General features: G+C 46.4%; 1 protein-coding gene across 1 annotated transcript in view; it reads left to right on the top strand.

Annotated features, from left to right (window-relative positions):
• TMPRSS5 (transmembrane serine protease 5) overlaps window positions 1–8,786 on the top strand; it is a 41,138-nt gene extending 32,352 nt beyond the window's left edge. Inside the window, exon 13 of the mRNA XM_081544731.1 lies at window positions 6,342–8,786. Within this exon, the coding sequence (XP_081400857.1) occupies window positions 6,342–6,386 (45 nt within the window). The 3' untranslated portion in view covers window positions 6,387–8,786. The remainder of the gene's footprint in view (window positions 1–6,341) is intronic.
• Window positions 8,787–19,902: the final 11,116 nt, after the last annotated feature.

Genomic DNA, 19,902 nt, shown 5'->3' with positions numbered 1-19,902 from the left:
CATGACTGTTAAGTAGGTGTTGATTGTTGGTTGGAGGCTTTGGTTCCAAACCCTGTGATTAAGCAGGTTTGCAGGGGCTGCGCCATGGCAAAGAGCAGGACAGGGTGAGTGAGATAAACTCCAGTTCCTAGTATTACAAGTCCCCACTTTCTGAGACTATGTGACCTACGTGATCCAGACTTTGCAAGGGGCAAACTGAGTTACAGAGGCAGAAGGAGAAGGAGGTTATGTAAAATTTTAACTTTTCCTCTTCACTGTCATCTGCCCTCTTTCTTGTCCCCATGCCCCCACATGGTGCTATTCCCTCTTCTGTATGGGTGTGACAGCATCCGGCATGCTGCCTGACACATAGTAGTCGTTTTATAAATGTGATTTTGGTTCCATTCCTTTGTTCTGGATTTCACATGTCAACTAAAATTGGCACTTGCCAAGGGCTTTGCCATCTGCTGCTACAAAGATTGAACCCTGTGCTGCTGCAGCTCCTGACCTCCAATACCCCCTGAGGGGGATTCAGGGTGGAGAGTGAGGCACTCTGTGTTCCAGGAAACTGGTGGAACCAGTCTTTAGACAATTAGATATTTTCAGGAACTGATTTCATGATTCCAATCCTTGCATCTCCTCATATCTAGAAAAGCACTAAATTCCTTCTAGAAAAGCACTAAATTCCTTCATAGTGATGTCACCTCCTTGTGATTCGCAGAACACTTTTGTAAAATGAGTGCTTGATTGCACTGAACTCCCCCTTCCGCAGAATTGTATATACTGACCTTCCCCCACTGCCTCTTTGGAGCAGTCTCTCAGAGCTATCCTAGGTGCTGCCTCCCGGGCTGCAGTCCTCATTTTGCCCCAAAATAAAACTTAACTCACAACTCTCTAGTTGTAAATCTTTTTTAACCTGATACACATTTGGAGGATCCATCTCCTGTGCCTTCCACCCAATCAGATTCTAACCTTTGTTCAAAGCCTGATGCTGGGTTCCATTTCCACAAACCATTTCAGACATCTCTAGTTTTTCCCTTCTCTGGATCTCTGGGCACTTAGAGTCTGACTCATACAGTCTAAACCTTGTTTCCACTGATGCATTTTGTCCTGTATTTTTCTCCTAAGATTCTCCATTTGTGACCCTCTTTGCAGCCCTAATCGCTGTCTGAAATTGCTTTATTATTCTGCTTTCTTGCTGCTTCCTATCATCACCACCTAGGCCTCAGCCCTTGCCTCCACCAATAGGCTTAAATCACTGCCCCTCCCACTCAGGGCCCCTGGGAGAGAAGAGCTGCCAAGGTCAAATACCTCTAAATTGGTTTGTCTTTGTTAATGTGCTCCTGCTACATGCAAGGCTCCAAGGTAGAACCTGGACTGTTGGAGAGAGTTCCCTCATATCTAGGCTGGTAAAGAATCTGCCTGCAATGCAGGAGACCTGGTTTGATTCCTGGGTCTAGAAGACCCACTGGAGAAGGGATAGACTACCCACTCCAGTACTTCTTGGCCTTCCCTGGTGGCTCAGCTGGTAAACAATCCGCCTGCAATGTGGGAGATATGGGTCCGATCCCTGGGTTGGGAAGATCCCCTGGAGAAGGGAATGGCTGCCCATTCCAGTATTCTAGCCTGGAGAATTCCACGGACTGTATAGTCCGTGGGGTGGCAAAGACATGACTGAGCAACTTTCTCTTTCACTTGTGGTGCACTCACACCCCAAGGCAGACACCTACTGTGGCTGAAAGAGCCCAGGGCAAGAGACCTGCTGGATTACTGGCTCTTCTGGCTGCATAATCCTGGGCAAGCTCTCCTCATTTGTTCCGACTTTTTCTCATCTTTGACACGATGCCCACAGCCACCCCCATCCAAAGGGTCATAAATACCTAAGGAAAGAATGGATATGGAAGAATGAAACTATAAAATTGCCAAAGAAATGAGTTCTAATACTGAAAAGCGTTATCAGTTGTTTATTACCTACATATAACATGTTTACTACATGTTAAGACTTGCCTCAGGTCCTGGATGTAGCATGGTGAAAGATCTTCCTTAATTATCACTTGAGAGTTTGAAATGGTTATCAGGGAGAACAAAGCAGAGCTAGATAGCTCTTATAAATTAATTATTTGCAGTGTAATTAGAATTTAGCTATTTTAAAAATTGAAGTATAGTTGACTTATGGGCTTCCCTGGCGGCTCAGCTGGTAAAGAAACGGCCTGCAATGTGGGAGACCTGGGTTCAATCTCTGGGTTGGGAAGATCCCCTGGAGAAGGAAAAGCCTACCCACTGCTGTATTCTGGCCTGGAAAATCCCATGGACTGTATAGTCCATGGGGTTGCAAAGGGTCGAACATGACTGAGCGACTTTCTCTTTCACTTGTCTTTTACAATGTCGTGTTAGCTTCAGGCGTACAGTACAGTGATTCAGATACCTACATGCTGCTACTGCTGCTAAGTTGCGTCAGTCGTGTCCGACTCTGTGCGACACCATAGACAGCAGCCCACCAGGCTCCTCCGTCCCTGGGATTCTCCAGGCAAGAACACTGGAGTGGGTTGCCATTTCTCTCTCCAGTGCATGAAAGTGAAAAGTGAAAGTGAAGTTGCTCAGTCATGTCTGACTCTTCGCGATCCCATGGGCTGCAGCCTACCAGGCTCCTCCGTCCATGGGGTTTCCCAGGCAAGAGTACTGGAGTGGGGTGCCGTTGCCTTCTCCGCTTAGTCACTCAGTCATGTCCAACTCTTTGTGACCCCATGATCTGTAACCCAGCAGGCTCCTCTGTCCATAGGATTCTCCAGGCAAGAACACTGGAATGGGTTGCCATGTCCTTCTCCAGGGGATCTTCCCAACTCAGGGATCGAACCCAGGTCTCCCACAATGCAGGTAGATTCTTTTTACCATCTGAGCCACCAGGGAAGCCCATGAGAGAGAGAGAGAGACTACTACAGCAATCATATGCCAACAAAATGGACAACCTAGACGAAATGGACAAATTCTTAGAAAGGTACAACCTTCCAAGACTGAACCAGGAAGAAATAGAAAATATGAACAGACCAGTCACAAGTACTGAAACTGAAAATGATTAAGCGACTTTTAACATGGGACTTCCCTGGTGGTCCAGTGGTTAAGAACCCTCCTTGCAAGGCAGGGGACGTGAGTTCGATCCCTGGTCAGGGAACTAAGATCCCACATGCTGCAGGGCAACTGAGCCCTGGAGCTGCAACCACAGAGTCCTGTGCTCTGGAGCCTGCGGGTCACAATAGAGTCTGTGAGTTGCAATGAAGATCCTGCATGCCGCAACTAAGTGAAAGTGAAAAAGTGAAAGTGGAGTCGCTCAGTCGTGTCCAACTCTTAGCGACCCCATGGACTGCAGCCCACCAGGCTCCTCTGTCCATGGGATTTTCCAGGCGAGAGTACTGGAGTGGGTTGCCATTGCCTTCTCCTACATATATTTATATAAAATACATATTTTTCTGAGTTATTTCCTTTATAGTTATTACGAAATATCGAGTATAGTTTCCTGTGCTATGCAGTAGATCCTTGCTGTTTATCTATTTTATATATAGTAGTGTGTACATGTTAATCCCAATCTCCCAATTTATTCTTCCCTGTCTGCCCCCTCTTCCCCTTTGGTAGCCAGAAGTTTGTTTTCTAGGTCTGTAGGTCTATTTCAGTTTTGTAAATAAGTTCATTTGTATCTTTTTTTAAATTCCACATATAAGTGATAGCACGTGATACTTTTCTTTCTCTGTCTGTACTTCGTGCATGTGTGCGTGTGTGCTCAGTTGCTTCAGTCATGTTTGACTCTGCAACCCAACCAGCAGTCCAAGTATTATGGACTGTGGCCTCCAGGCTCCTCTGTCCATGGGATTTGCCAGGTGAGAATCCTGGAGTGGGTTGCCATGGCCTCCTCCAGGGGATATGCCTGACCCAGGGATCAAACCTGTGTCTCCTGCTTCTCCTGCATCACAGGCAGATTCTTTACCGCTGAGCCGCTGGGGAAGCCCCTGACGTACTTCACTTTGCATGATAATCTCTAGGTTCATCCGTGTTGCTGCAAATGGCATTCTGTCATTCTATTTTATGGCTGAGCACTATTCCTCTGTGTATATATACCACATCTTCTTTGTCTGCTCATCAGTAAGTGAACACTTAGGCTGCTTCCGTGTCTTGGTTATTGTAAATAGTGCTGCAGTGAACACGGAGGTGCACGTATGTTTTCGAATTACCATTTTCTCCTGATATATGCCCAGGAGTGGGATTGCAGGATAGCTCTTCGAACAGGTGAGCAGACACTGTGTGTGAGGGCAGGAGGGAGGAATAGGAGCAACAGGACCCTGACAGGCTGGCAGGGACCAGTTGAAATGGTACCAGTTTACAGGCAGCTCCCTAAGACCTTCACCTTCCTTTCTTCCTGCCCCCAAGGGCCCCAGAGCAGTCCTCAGTTTTGCTATAGGACGTGGCTGCCTTGTGTCTTCCCAGTGGGCTGGGCCAAGGAGCGGAGAGGAGGTGGGTCTCTGTGGATTCCTCTGAGTTGGGCTTCATTTGAAAGAGGCTCCTTTGAAGAGCCTTGCCTCACAGGGCTATCCATCTTGCCCCTACCTTTTTAAAAATATGACAGCTGAACTGTAACTCATGTAATTATTTCTCAGATTGTTTTCAATATCAAAAGCAGGTGTCAGTTCTAATTGCCTTGAGGACTGATTCCTCTGTACAACTGACTTAATTGCAGACATAAACATGCTTACCCACACCGCAGGGGTGGGTGTGGGATAAAGAACATACTCCCATGGTTGGCTTCTAATAAGGAGCCGTGTTTGGGCCTCTCTTACTAACATGATGCTCTTGGGGCCCCTCTGGCCTGCTTGGGAAGGAAGGCAGTCATCTGCTTGCCTCTGATGAATTCGTGTTCAGAGAAGATGACAGCTAGGTATAGTGGGAAGATCATTAAAGTAGAGTCAGGAGAATGCTCTTGGTCCCAGCCCTGTCACTAACTAGCTGGTGGCCTTGGTCCAGTCACAGAGCCTCCTCTGTCAGATGGGTGGGAAGAATGGGGGTGACCCCTAAAGTCCCTTGCTGCTTTCATAGTCTGGGATTGTAGGAGGAGCCTCCAAGCTTGTTTCATGATCTCTGATTTTATAACTTCTGTCTGCCTCTCTGCAGTACCTTTCTCCTCCTCACAAGCTGGTATTTCTGTGCACATCAGCATCCCACCAGAAAGGACTCGGTATTATACACAGATCAGAGATGAGTGTTGCAGCATGAATACCCTACCCAGCAGCCTATATGTAATGTGGTATGTCCTCCCTTAAGAGGAATGAAAAGGGAACACCATAGAGGTGAGCTCTGGAGACTGTCTGATAGTAAATTTTATGACTAGTCTCAATTTGTGTCTTTGTCATTTCCAAGCTTAAATTGTCACCTCTCCAAGCCCAAAACCCCGGTATAAGGTAATAGTCTCCAATATCAGTTATTGCTGAAATAGTTTATCTTTGGTCATTAAGGAACTTACCTCCATTTTTCAAAAAGCTACCGAGCTCCTACCATGCGCAAAATCACGGATACTGTAGGCAACAAAAAGGACCTCTTTTGGGGGGACTTGTAATATATGCTATTCACTGACTACCTAAGAGGATAATCGTATGTTTAGAAAATCTTAAGGTCTCAGCACATTGACCCATAGTAACAGCAGTGACTAACTTTTTTTAGTTAATGCAAAACTACGCGCTAGCCACCATGCTAAGCACTATGTAGTTATTTTCTCATGTAATCTTTACAACAGTCCTATTCTAGAGATGTGGAAACTGAGGCCCAGAGACTTCCAATCACTAGCCAAAGTCGTATAACCAGTAATGACAGCATAGGGGCTCAAATCAGGTGGCCCACCTCTAAAACCCATGATATTTATTGTATGAACGGTCTGCTTGGTGTGAAGTTGACAATCCGCAAATATCGCTTGGATGATTGATCAGAGAAGAGTGGGACCTTGGAAGAATAAATAAGTGGAAAGCTTTGCAGGGCAGCCCGAGCTGCTTGGGGTGTTCCGTGCTGCCCCCTCCACCTCAGTGAATGGGGCTCAGGCCCTGCAGCTGATGAATGGCTTCTGGGTCCCTTTTAGTTCTCACCTGCTCTTGCCTCGTGGAGGACCCACCCTGACTCCCAACACATATTCACCTGTATTTATGTTTTTATTTGAGGGCAGCCTGTGCTTTGAGTCCCTCAGATGACTCCTTTTCACACTGTCCTCTCTCCTACCTCTACCCAGGGCTACTTTCAGCTGAGCTGTTATGTAATGTAGTCCACTTCCTGGCCTGAGATCCCGAGATATCCTGGGATGTGCTCTCAGGGTTCTTCCTTTATCTCTCTTGCAGACGCCCAGGATGGAGACCGGCCAGAGAAGCTGGGAGACAGCCTGATTTATTGCCCTCAGCACCCTCGTCCACATTCAGAGACTGCCGAGCTGAGAGACACCCAGAGGCTGGGAGTCACCGGCCGGTGACAGCCCTTCCACTAGGCCTCCACATTTGTGGTGTCAGTCCCTGAAGGTTCAGGGAGCAGGGAATGCCCCTGAGGGCTAGCCAAGAAGTCTGACCTCACCATGAACCGTGGGTCCCGGCCGGGGTGTTCTCTACCCTCGCTCAGCCCTTGTGCTTCCTTTGTGCTCCTATCAGAAGCCTGGTCCCTTGGGCCCCTCAGCCTCCCTGCGGTGTCAGCCCTGCCTCAGGAAAGGCTGAAGGTCTCTCTCCCACTGGAATGCAGAGGCTCCCCGGAGATGGGACAAGGCAGGGGAGGGAAGGAGAGGGCTGGCTGCCCCGAGGGATGATGCTGTAGAGTGGGGAGAATCGGGGCAACTCCCAGAGGGTGAGTAGGCTTCCTGGGCCCTGGAATTACAAGCTGGCCCTCAATGCCAACCGAGGGAGAGAAAGGCGAGAGGGAATACATCCATTGAGAGCTTGCTCCCGGGAGCCCAGGCTGTGCCAGTGCTTTTCCACATGGTCTCACCTTTGACGCTTACGATGATCTTCTGGGTTGGGTTTGATGATTCCCGTCTCACAGATGAGGAAACTGAGGCTCAGAGAGGCTAAGTAATTCAACCATATTTTCACAGCAATTGGTGGATCTGAAGCTTCCTGGCTGCCCCCCTGCAGTTGGCTCAGATGGGCACTTCTAGGGTTGGAGGCGAACTTCATGCTTCTGTGAGTGTGTGTGTGTGTGTGTGTGTATGCACGTGTGTCCTCACATATGGACATGGATGGTGTGGGAAGTACAGAGAAGAGGAGGAAGGCTTATCCTTCTCAGATTTGTGGATTCTGCCCAAACGTAGTGTCCGTGGGGTCTGCAGAGATGCCTTCTCGCCCCACCCCAGCTCCTGTTGCTGTCCACCAGCTCTTCTCCTCCTCAAGCTCTGACTGCCAGGACCACTGTCCCAGGCTGCCCCAGGGCTTTGGTGTTACATGGCAGGCTCTGGTCTCATTCCCTAAGTGGGGGGTAATTGCCGACGACGGTCATGTGGAGCAGTGTCAAAATCAACTTTATTTTACTTAATTCCCCCCTTCTTCTAGGTGCTAAAAACCTTTAGGGGGAAAAAAGCCTCTTGTAGAAAATTACACCCTGCATCTCTCTTTCTGCTGCTCCTAGGAAGTCATTTAAGATGGAAATTAGAGCCCATTATTGCACATTTAATTACCTACCAAATGAATGGCATATTTAATATAAATGGCAAAATCCTCCAACATGTGTTAAGATTTCTAGTTCACACATCTGCAGACGTGTTGTAAAATAATTCATAAACTGGGAGATGTGAGTTGCTGGGGCTTTTTTTGGGGGGAAAGCCAAGGAATAGGGCTGAGGATCCGATGAGCTAACATCTGTGCCCTTGGGATGGAGGAAATACAGAATTTGTTCCTAATATGCTCGGAGGTGGAGGTCCCTCCTTTTCGGGGGTGGGACAGGAAAGCCAGCTCTAGGTGGGGGCCTGGGCAGGCTGCTCCTCGGCTGAGTGGGGAGGAGGAGGGGAGGCTTGCCCATCTCCAGTCCCCTACCCAGCCCCAGCTTCCCATATCACCCATGGTAATGCACATGTTGCAGCCCAGGCAGTCTGCAGAAGCAGCTGTGAAAGGGAAGCCTCTAGAAACGGCAGGGACAAGCAGAGTCTCTGTGATAGTTACTGTGTGGCCAGCTTCATCATCCAGCTCCCCCACCACTGCTCCAGCTGTGTCCTCTCTGGGTTTGGCTCTAAGCTATTGTTATATTTCAGGATGTTTGTTCATTCACTTACCCAGGCAGCATTTATGGAACATCTGCTATTTGTGGAAAATCTATTTGCTCATTCAACCATGCAAATAGGCAACCCTTTTTATTCAATACTATTATTCATTCCTCATTCACTCATTTGTTTTAAGCAAAGAACTAACCAGCCAACACATATTGAATACCTACTGATTCACTTATTTATGTAACCAGTTGGCAACACTAGATCTACTGTTTGACCAGCCATCTATCTACCCACCCATCAACCAACAAACCAGCCAACCACCCAACCAATATTTATTGAATGCCCATTCGTTCATACAATGAACATATACTTTATACTGGACATTGTGCAGACACTAGGGAAACAAAGATCAAGACACTGGTCCTGCCTTCAGGGAGCTTAGAGTCAAGTAATAATATTAATAGCTGACAATTTTTTCAGCATTTAATATATCTGCCCTGCACTGTGCTAAATGATTTACATATACTATCTTATTTGCTATGCTAGGCACCATGAAGAAAAGGGCATAGAGAATTTAAATAAATTTCTCAAGATTACACAACTTTTGAGTGATGGAGTTTCAGAGTTTGAATCCATGCAGATGGATTGGAGAATATGTGCTCCTAACCATGAGCCTGGCTCCCTGTGTGGGATATACATGTAGGGTAAGATATATATTGAATATCTTATGGAGGAGAAAGAGAAGATGAATTGGTTCTGCCTGGAGGAAACAGAGGCATCGGCATCTGATCTGGATATTTTGGCCCAGCCAGGTGCCTTCTGAAATCTTAGTTCCCCTATAGGGATTGAACCTGGGACCTCGGCAATGAGCGTGCAGAGTCCTAACCACTGGACTTCCAGGGAATTCCCTGACGTGTATCTCAAAGGAGTCCATGAGCTCAGGAAAGGAAGAGACATCCCGAACAGGACAGTGTTGGGAACTGGAGAAGGCAAACACATGAAGACACAGTTTCTACTGTGGAACCTTCAATATAATAGGAGAAGTGGTACACAGACACAACTTCAGCACATGATTGGTGGGAACGGATGACGTGTGAGATGGTATGTAATCAATCAGACAGGTGGTCCAAATTAAGTTGTTAGGGGAGGAGAGGGAAGGAAGACGTTCCCCCGGGTGGAGATAATCGGAGATGAGAGTATGGAGGAGACAGAGTTTAAGGCAGACCATGAATTGAGGCTAAGTAGAATCTCCTACTGTTCAGGACAGATTGGGAAAGACTAGAGATCTCTTCAAGAAAATTAGAGATACCAAAGGAACATTTCACGCAAAGATACGCTTGATAAAGGACAGAAATGGTATGGACCTAACAGAAGCAGAAGATATTAAGAAGAGGTGGCAAGAATACACAGAAGAACTGTACAAAAAAGATCTTCACAACCCATATAATCACGATGGTGTGATCACTCACCTAGAGCCAGACATCCTGGAATGTGAAGTCAAGTGGGCCTTAGAAAGCATCACTACGAACAAAGCTAGTGGAGGTGATGGAATTCCAGTTGAGCTATTTCAAATCCTCAAAGGTGATGCTGTGAAGGTGCTACACTCGATATGCCAGCAAATCTGGAAAACTCAGCAGTGGCCACAGGACTGGAAAAGGTCGGTTTTCGTTCCAATCCCAAAGAAAGGCAATGCCAAAGAATACTCAAACTACCGCACAATTGCACTCATCTCACATGCTAGTAAAGTAATGCTCAAAATTCTCCAAGCCAGGCTTCAGCAATACGTGAACCGTGAACTTCCAGACGTTCAAGCTGGTTTTAGAAAAGGCAGAGGAACCAGAGATCAAATTGCCAATATCCACTGGATCATCGAAAAAGCAAGAGAGTTCCAGAAAAACATCTATTTCTGCTTTATTGACTATGCCAAAGCCTTTGACTGTGTGGATCACAATAAACTGTGGAAAATTCTTGAAAAGATGAGAATACCAGACCATCTGACCTATCTCTTGAGAAAAGTGTATGCAGGTCAGGAAGCAACAGTTAGAACTGGACATGGAACAACAGACTGGTTCCAAATAGGAAAAGGAGTACGTCAAGGCTGTATATTGTCACCCTGCTTATTTAACTTATATGCAGAATACATCATGAGAAACGCTGGGCTGGAAGAAACACAAGCTGGAATCAAGATTGCCGGGAGAAATATCAATAACCTCAGATATGGGATGACACCACCCTTATGGCAGAAAGTGAAAAAGAACTAAAGAGCCTCTTGATGAAAGTGAAAGAGGAGAGTGAAAAAGTTGGCTTAAAGCTCAACGTTCAGAAAACTAAGATCATGGCATCTGGTCCCATCTCTTCATGGGAAATAGATGGGCAAACAGTGGAAACAGTGTCAGACTTTATTTTTTGGGGCTCCAAAATCACTGCTGATGGTGATTGCAGCCATGAAATTAAAAGACGCTTACTCCTTGGAAGAAAGGTTATGGCCAACCTAGATAGCATATTTGAAAGCAGAGACATTACTTTGCCAACAAAAGTCCATCTAGTCAAGGCTATGGTTTTTCCAGTGGTCATGTATGGATGTGAGAGTTGGATGGTGAAGAAAGCTGAGCACCGCAGAATTGATGCTTTTGAACTGTGGTGTTGGAGAAGACTCTTGAGAGTCCCTTGGACTGCAAGGAGATCCAATCAATCCATCCTAAAAGAGATCAGTCCTGGTTGTTCATTGGAAGGACTGATGTTGAAGCTGAAACTCCAATACTTTGGCCACCTCATGGGAAGAGTTGACTCATTGGAAAAGACCCTAATGCTGGGTAGGATTGGGGGCAGGAGGAGAAGGGGACGACAGAGGATAAGATGTTTGGATGGCATCACCGACTTGATGGACATGGGTTTGGGTAGACTCCGGGAGTTGGTGATAGACAGAGAGGCCTGGCGTGCTGCAATTCATGGGGTCGCAAAGAGTCGGACACAACTGAGTGACTGAACTGAACTGAACTGAGAATCTCCTAAGCCAGAGATGGGACTGGGGAGAAGTGGAATGGCATGAGAAGATGCAATGGGCTGGAGAACAAGTGGTACCATTTCAGGCTTCAGCGTGTGAGCCGTGAGTGAAGAAGAGTCTGGAAATATGGTGTTGATTGTAGAGGGACTTGAATGGCCATTTGGGGAGATTAGGCTTTATTTAGTAGGCAGTGGGGAGCCACTGGGAGTTTTGAGAGGGGAGAATGCTAATTATTCTGTTTCTTCCCTAATTTGTATGTACCAGGAGAAGGATTCCCATAAGCTGTATCACCCAGCTCCCCTGCTGGCCAGCTTCTGTTAGGCTTGGTCAATGGGTCCCTGGCAATAGATCCAAGTGTGGGAGAGAGAGAGGTCAGAAAACATCTCTGCTCTGTCCTGCTGGTCCAGCTGTGTCCCTCCAGAAATCTGTATTTTTAACATTCACCTCAGGTGACTAATATTCTAGTGGGCCTGGGAATCATTGATCTATACTGTGTACAGGTCATTTTCTCACTAAATCTTGCAACTGAAAACAAGATTCTTATCCATATTTTACAGGTGAGAAAGTTGAGACTCAAAAGGGTTGTGATGTGTCCCTGTCACCAGCTTTTAAGCAGAATAGATGGGATTACAATCCACATTTCTGACTCCATTTTCATTTGTGGGAGAACCAGTACCAAGTTAGAAGAACTCTGCAAAGATTGAGTCATCATATCCTTTTCTCGAACCCGTTTCCTCTAATCTCTGCATTGCCAAACATTGCTCATGTATTCTCTAATGCCCATCTTCTCCTCCATATGGCCTTATATGGTCCCTAGATAATCATAACCTCATAATCTTGCGGCTAAACCTAGTTGGTATATATACGCGACTTCTCTCTGTGGTTTTCTCTAAACTTTAAGGGGCAGTATGGAGTAGTGGTTAGTGCGTGGCTTCTGGAATCTTTGATCTCTTGGATTCAATAATCTCACTCACACCCTCACTCAACTTTTGCATCTCATTGTCAGCTAGATGATGAGTGATTCCATTTATGAAGCACCAGGGTATCATCCTCTGACCACACCTCTGCCTATCCAACCCCTCCCGACTTATCACTCACCATTTACGGATTCCTTGTTAGTAATTGCCCAATTTTGCCATTTTCTTATTAGGGTGAGGAGGAAGAAGACAAACCAGTCAAGTAGAGATAATTACTGGGGGGAAGAAAGAGCCTGAGGGTAGAGTTTATTATATCTTATGTCAGGATGAGGCCAGGAAGGACCATTATTTCATACCTAGTACCTAACAGCTACTTAGTAATATGATTGGATTTCACCCTCAGGACAAAATCCTATGAATTTGTGTCTATTTCCATTTTGCTTAAATAAACTAAAGTTCCGAGAGGTAAAGTAAATTTCTCTAGGTCTCTCAACTCATGGTTGCAAAGCCAGGACTGGAGTTCATATCTGGGTGACTCAGGAGTCCAGGCTCTATCTGCTGTGCCTGTGACCTCTGACATAGGCATGCTGAGATGGAGTCCAAGGCAGAGGGACCGCTGCAGGACAAGTGGGTCTCAGGCCCCAAGCTGTGCCCAAGGATCTCAGTTACCCTTTCCAGGTTGCCAGGGACTAGCTCTGGTCCTGCCCCATTGCTGATTTCTTCCCAGAGACTCGGGCATTGACTCAGCTGGGAGCTGTCCAGCCCCAACTTCCAGACCTAGTAGGAGAGACTTCTGAGGGAGATAATGGCTTTCAAAATGTAATTTGAACTTAATGCATTGCTGTATTGTTACCACTGTAAGCCCCATTGTGTGTCTCTGAGGCAGCCAATTAAAGAAACTTACAGAAGAGAATGTATAAGCCCAGGCAACTGTTACTTTTCTGAACAAATGGGACACAGTTTCAGCCATCTGGCCAAGCGCTGACATTTGTGGCCTCAGTAACTGTATTTGAAATCCCAGGCTTGATCCCCTCCAGAGTGGCATAGGGACTGGGGCTGAGGGTCCCTCTGTCCCCATGCCACCCACCCACGCCCAGCCCATCATGATGGAACAAGGCTGCCAATACCTGCATGGGGATTTTTGTGTGCATGTGGGCTGAATGCTTCACGTGAATAAAAAGGCATCTCAGAAGAAAGGAAAAAGGACTTGTAATACATGTTCTTCAGGTTAAGTGATCAGACATAGTCAGATTGCCAGCATCTGGGGACATTGAGTCAAGTCACAATTCAATGCTCGTCTGACTGGTATACAAAGAAAATGCTTGAAATACACTGAGATAGGGACTCCGCTCACCTCCCTTCCAATTTCTGACATGAACCACCCCTCCCCTTTCCTCCCGCGCCAAAGCTGTCACCGTGGGGTTCCTCTGGGCTCCCTGCAGGAAGCCGCCCTCCATCCTCCTGTTACTCAAGCCACACTTCAACACTCCTGCTCCGGAGGTAAGTTTCAAGGGCCCGTGACCTGGAGGCCAGTTTGTGACCCACTTCCCAGGGAAATGTCTGCCTCGTCACATCCAGGCTGCAGCCCCGTGTGCCTCTGAGATTTCTGAGGGCCGCAAACTGAATTTCAAAGCAGCTTGTATGGAATACTCATCATTTATTATGATGCTGAGAGCAAAGTCATCTGTGCTATCCAATGTTGAGAAACTCTCTGTTTGAGGATGTCAGCTTGGAGAGGTCCTTTCTCTTGGGGGTTTTGGAGGTCAAGGGCTTTTAGTGCCGTTGTGTGACGTGGGACTTTTGGGGGGGGGTTGTATCTGTGTGAAGTGACTAGACCAGGTGAGAAGTGTTGGGTGGACAAGGAGAGCCTCTCTGTGTCCCTGGGATTGGTATACACAGTGGGGAGAGCACTGGGTCTTGGATTCAGTCTCTGCTTTGCCAGCCCTGCTTTTCTGGGACTTGGGAATCAGAAGTAGAACAAAGCCTCACCACTCTGGTGGAGCCCATGTTGCAGTTTTGCTGGAGACCTGGCTGTGATACCCAAGACCTACCCACCCATCACCACTCCATCAATCCATCAGTGTGTCCATCTTTCCATCTTTTCAGCCTTGTTGCCAAATTAGTCAAAAACATCTTTTTCAGGAGATTCTTTGATTCAGGAGAAACTTTGATGAAGTTTACAGGGCTCTTCAGCCTGGCCCCTGCCTACCCTCCAACCTTGTCTCTCTTGACCCTCTGCTCATGGTCTCTACACCCTGCTGAACTGGTCACACTCTCACCTCCCATCTATGGCACACTTTGTCCCCTCACCTCATATTTTACCCTTCAGGCTTGAATTCATATGTCATTTCTTCCAGGAAACCTTCCCTCACATCTGTCCTATTGCCCACATCTGGGTAAATATCCCTCCTCGTCTGTGCTTCCCCATGAGGACACCTGTCACCTCTAGGGGAGGCCATGCGTGTCATCTCAGGGTGGACAGATCTGTTCATGGTCCGTGTCTCTTGGTGTTAGCCCAGGGGCAGGAAGCTGGTAGATGTGGCCGAACCCGGTTCTCAGCCTCCACCTTGGGGTCGTCCAGGTGACTGAAACCTCAGAGAGTGGTCCTCATCAGTGGGTCTCCCTAGAATAGCAGCTTCCAGTCATGAAGAGAACCTCAGATTTTAATCTGAGGTTGGTCCTGGGTATCACAGGGGCCAGGGGGTTAGGGGCAAGCAGAGGGGTGATGATTCATTTTATGTATGAACTTGATTGGGCCAGGGAGCCCGGAGAGCCAGATGGTGCAGTGACAAAGAATCCACCTGCCAGGGCAGGAGATGCAAGAGATGCAGATTCGATTCCTAGATTGCAAAGATCCCCTGGAGGAGGAAATGGCAACCCACTCCAGAATTCTTCCCTGGAAAGAATGGGGTTGCAAAGATTCGGGCACAACTGAGTGACTAAGCACACACATACCCAGATTGCTGGTAGAACGTTTTTTCTGAGTCTGTCCGTGAGAATGCCAAGAGATTGGATTTTGAATTTAGATTGACTAAAGAAGATTGCACTCATCTACGCAGGTAAGTGTCACCCAATCCACTGAGGGCCTGAATGGAACAAAAAGACAGTGAAAGCGCAGATTCACTCTCTGTTTGAACTCAGCCATCTGTCTTCTCCTGCCCTCGGACATCACTGCTCCTGGTCCTCAGGCTTTCAGACTCAGAGCAGGACTTACAGTATCAATGTCCCCAATTCTCAGGCCTTCAGATGTGGCCTGAATTGCTCCACTAACTTCCCTAGTTCTCCTGCTTGCAGATGGCAGATCATGGGACTTCTCGGCCTCCATAATTGAGTGAGCCAACTTCAATATGGCTCAATAAATCTCAATCTCTCTCAATATCTATCTAACATGCTACAGTCCATGAGGTCGCAGAGTCAGACATGATTTAGCAAATGAATAAAAACAACATCTATCTATCATCTATTATCTTTTTTTTTATCATCTATTATCTATCTATCAATCTATTTATTATCTCCCACTGGTTGTGTTTCTATGGAGAACTCTGACGCATGCAGAATGTATATATATATATATATATATATACTCATCCTTTTGTGCATGTCTTGGGTCTGATATCAAGGGCAGTCCAATCCACTCTGAGCCCTGCACTGAGCAGGGGAGGCAGGGAGAGTTCTCTATCAATCCATCTATCTATCGTCTCCCACTGGTTCTGTTCCTCTGGAGAACCCTGACTAAGGCAGAAGGTATATATGTATATATATTCATCCTTTTGTGTATGTCTTGGGTCTGATGTCAAGGGCAGTCCAATCCACTCTGAGCCCTACATTGAGAGGGGGAGGCAGGTAGAGTTACAATATAGCCCTGATTCAGCCATCCAGCACCTTGAAATTCCTTTCAGATGGGGAAGAATGTGAAAGTGGGAAATCCCAAGGAGGTATTTCGGGTAGGATGAGGTGCGGCAGGCAATCCCACTGCCAGGTAGCCTGTTTGTTGGTAAATGAACCCTCTCGTTACATGTTGCCTGGGTCTTGGGGCTTCTCTTCTCTGTCCAGGTGGAATTTCAAAGCCACCTGGAGCAGAGAATCCTGGGACAGAAGCAGGAACATGTCACCAGTTTTTATGAGAGTCATCCCTGGAATTTTAATTACCTTATCTTCACACTATTATATATTTACATATCCTAATGACGAGATTACACATTTCAATTAGTGTGTAATTATGAGTTCTATTACTTAAAGAAAAATACTTGGGGAAAATTACACAATTACGAAGTACAATTAGAAAATGACATATAATTAAATTTAGAAAAGCTTTTGAAACACTCTTCCTACCCTCCCACCCTGCCCTCCTGTACAAAGATTTGTATTTTTTTCTCTCTCTTCTTTCTCTTCTTCAAGAACAAATGCAGCCCAGTCCAGTCTGGTATTAAATAGGGATGGATATTCCCCAGGAGGGTGCAGGGACATGGTATCCTGGGGATGCAAGCCTTCATGACCTCATGGGGGTTTAGGAATAACACCTGACATTGAAAGTTTACCTGAGGTTGTGGGTGGGGGCATTTTTTTTCCAGGCCCTTCCTTGCTATTCCATCTGTGGGGAGTGCAGGAAAGGAGGAAGTAAGATGGGACCTAGCAATTCCGGGGACTGTGAATATTGCAGGCAAAACTAGGCTTGCAGATAGGTTTTGGGCAGGCATCTCTTACATGGCTTACCATGGTGAAAATGCTTCCACTTTCCCCAGCTCATTCAACCCCCAGCACCATCCGATGAAACAAGAAAATGAATTAGGTGTTCTTGCCTCCCTTTTGGACCTCCTTCCTTTGATCTCAATGTCTCTACACTCCTGGCTTTTGTCTTTTGTTCTCTGATTTCCCTTCTCAGGATTCTTCATTGCTGTTTTTCTCCTTGGCTCTCAGATTAATTCTCTCTCCTATTCTTTTTTCTCTCTTTGGCAATTCAAATGGGATAGAGGGTGAGGTTGAGTGGTAGCAGAGATGCTAGATAGCAGATGGTGCTAGGAAGCTCCCTTCCCTGGGGGTCCATCTTTCCCGGTTATTACGTGTGGCACGTAACTGTGGGCAGAAGTAAGGTGCCCTGCTTCCGGGCTTGGTCCAGTAAACTTCTCTCTCAATCCTCTTCTTTCTGCTCCATCATCTGCAGGCTGAGTGTTGATGCCCCAAATTGCCTTCAAAGTCACTTTGAAGAAGGTCTGGACCCCTGCATCTCTAGAGCACAACACTCATATCATTTTCCTCTTGCTTTTCTCTAGTGTTTGAACAAGAAAATCTTTTGTTCCATAAAATTATTGAAATATCCAGGTTTATCTATTATAGCAGCTGCTTATAAACTAACACATATGAATATGAAATACAGCTTGAGCCCAAATATTTATATTGGCAGTATTTTTATTCTCTTTTCTGATAGGTCTATATAGGAAGCAACTTAATTCAGAAGTTGGTAAAAGATGAAGCTCTATATGAGTATGAGTTACTATACTTCTACATGAGTCTAAGGAGCCTTATTTAGCATCTGTTTTTGTCTAAAATGAGGCACGTCTTACAGCTTTTCATCCTCCAGAATTTCTGAATTGCACAAGAAAATGCTATTGCTCTGAGGGAATCAAAGGTCACTGGTTACTTCTTGATTTTCCTGGCACCTGAGGCATGGATCATTTCTAGTTAAGTGGATCATTTACCTTTGTGTGTAGAGTTTTAGTCTTGCTTGTCTCACCACTGTAGGCACCTCCAAACTCTTCCATCTCTCCTTCAGGCTCAATGATCCCAACCCCTTAATTCCACATTCTTGCAGCCCCAGCCCACAGAAGCTGAGATGTGCTGGATATCGACCAGAAGTCCCTAAGTTGGGCCTGACCTGGAGCTGGCTACTTGAGATGTCTTAGCCTCAGGGTAGAAACCCCCCTGGGCACAGCGGCAGGGCCTTGCCTTTTCTGGTTGGCAGAGTGGACAGGAGAGAAGTCCTGTAGGAAAGGTATTGACAGCAACTCATGCCACTTGCTCCCCAGAGATGCCTAGAGCACCCCGGCCCCCTTACTCTGGCCATGTGCTGACTGTGGGCAGGAGAGGTGGGCTGGCTTCTTGGGATGGGGGGATGGTGGTGGAGCAGTGTGGAGAGAGGGGTTCTTGTCATCTTTTGTAAACCCAAACTCAACCTTAGCTGATGGCGTTCAGTTTGACACAGGCTCAGCCTGGGGGCGGCTGCAGGAGGAAGCCTGGTCTGTGTGCAGGGTCACCACTTCTTTCCAGGGAAGGCTTGGAAGCCGGGCCTCATCCTGGAATTGGAGGAGGTGAGGGCATTCCCTTCACTTGTGGATTTTAGGGAGCCTTGGGCCTTGCACAACTTCAGCTGGCTTCCTATAATGACATTCAGAGAATATGACAGAACTCTCCTGTCTACAATCTATTACTTTTGGTTTTTTCTTTTAAAAATTTTTATGTTTTATCAATTGCCATGATACCAGTGCTGTAAGTCAGAGATAACAAAGGGTCCAAGGTCAAGGTGGTGTTTCTAAGCGAAATGATCTAAACTGCAGGCCTGATCGGATCATTTGTTCCTCAGTTCCGTCTTCTTCTTCCCACCTCTGACTCTCCAGATCCTTTTAGGAAAAGGTCCAGACTCTGTCATGCCCCTATTGAAAGGTTGTTGCTGAACCATGATACCACATCGGAATTCTTCGCCTTAGGAGGAGAAGAATTCAATCTGCGGCCAGTGACGAGGCTTGATCGCTCAGAGCTTTTGTGGAATAAAGTTTTATTAAAGTATAAAAGAGATAGAGAAAGCTTCTGACATAGATATCTGAAGGGGGCAGAAAGAGTGCCCCCATGCTAGTCTTTAGCAGGATGTTATATAGCTGCTAGCAGTCTGCTAATTAGAGAAAGAAAATGTCTCAAAACTCAGAGAATGGCACCAGGCCCCTCACACACAACATGCATTGAGATAACATTGGCACCAGGTTAGTCATCCTGGGCCACAAAATGATTGACATGAATCTTGAAGAAAGGCAGATTTCTAAACAAATATATAGTTTCATTGACATAGATTAGGAGAACAATGTATGAGTATAACATACTGGTTTGTCCTTTAGGCAGAACCAACTTGAAGTCAGAGTCTAGGGTAAATACACAGTACATTAACATAGCTTAAGATAAACGTTTCCATAAGAAAAATGCATGGGTTAGCTCAAGGTTTGAGAAAAGTTAAGTTCAAGTGGAACCAGCAGTCATTACGGCAACACAGAATTTTAAGAGAAAACCTCTTTTTAAATTTGTATAGAGAAGGGGAAAAAGTATAACACTAGTTTGTTTCCTCCTGCTGCTTAAGAGAGAGATAAAAAATATCTGCCATTTTCAGCCTATTTCCTCTGTTTGGAGACCCTTGGCCTTCCTGTCTGTTATCCTCTCACTATGATCCCTGTCCAGCTTCTGGTTCCTTCTCTAGACTCATCATCTCTCATCAACCTGCTTCCCCCTTCCTTTCTTCCCAAGCTAACCTGAGTTTCTTTCAATGTCACAGACTATGGCAAGAATCTTGTCACCCCCAGGCCTCAGGACAATTTGTTGGGGGCACCCACTCTTCCTCTTTCCTCCACCAGTTCCTTCTACTCCTTCAGCTCTCAGTTTAGACCTGACTTTCCCCACTTTCTTCATGACCACCTCCTGCCTTGGGCCTTAGGTCTTCCTCCTCTTGTGTGCACTCCACACCTCAACCTGCATGTCTCTGAAATGACACAGCAGATGTTTTATGATCACAAGCAGCAGTATTTCCCCATTAAAACAGT

The sequence above is a fragment of the Giraffa tippelskirchi genome, chromosome 11, assembly GCF_054371585.1.
Source record: "Giraffa tippelskirchi isolate mGirTip1 chromosome 11, T2T-mGirTip1v1.2.pri, whole genome shotgun sequence".
NCBI lineage: Eukaryota > Metazoa > Chordata > Mammalia > Artiodactyla > Giraffidae > Giraffa > Giraffa tippelskirchi.
This window is presented reverse-complemented; position numbering and strand designations above follow the sequence as displayed.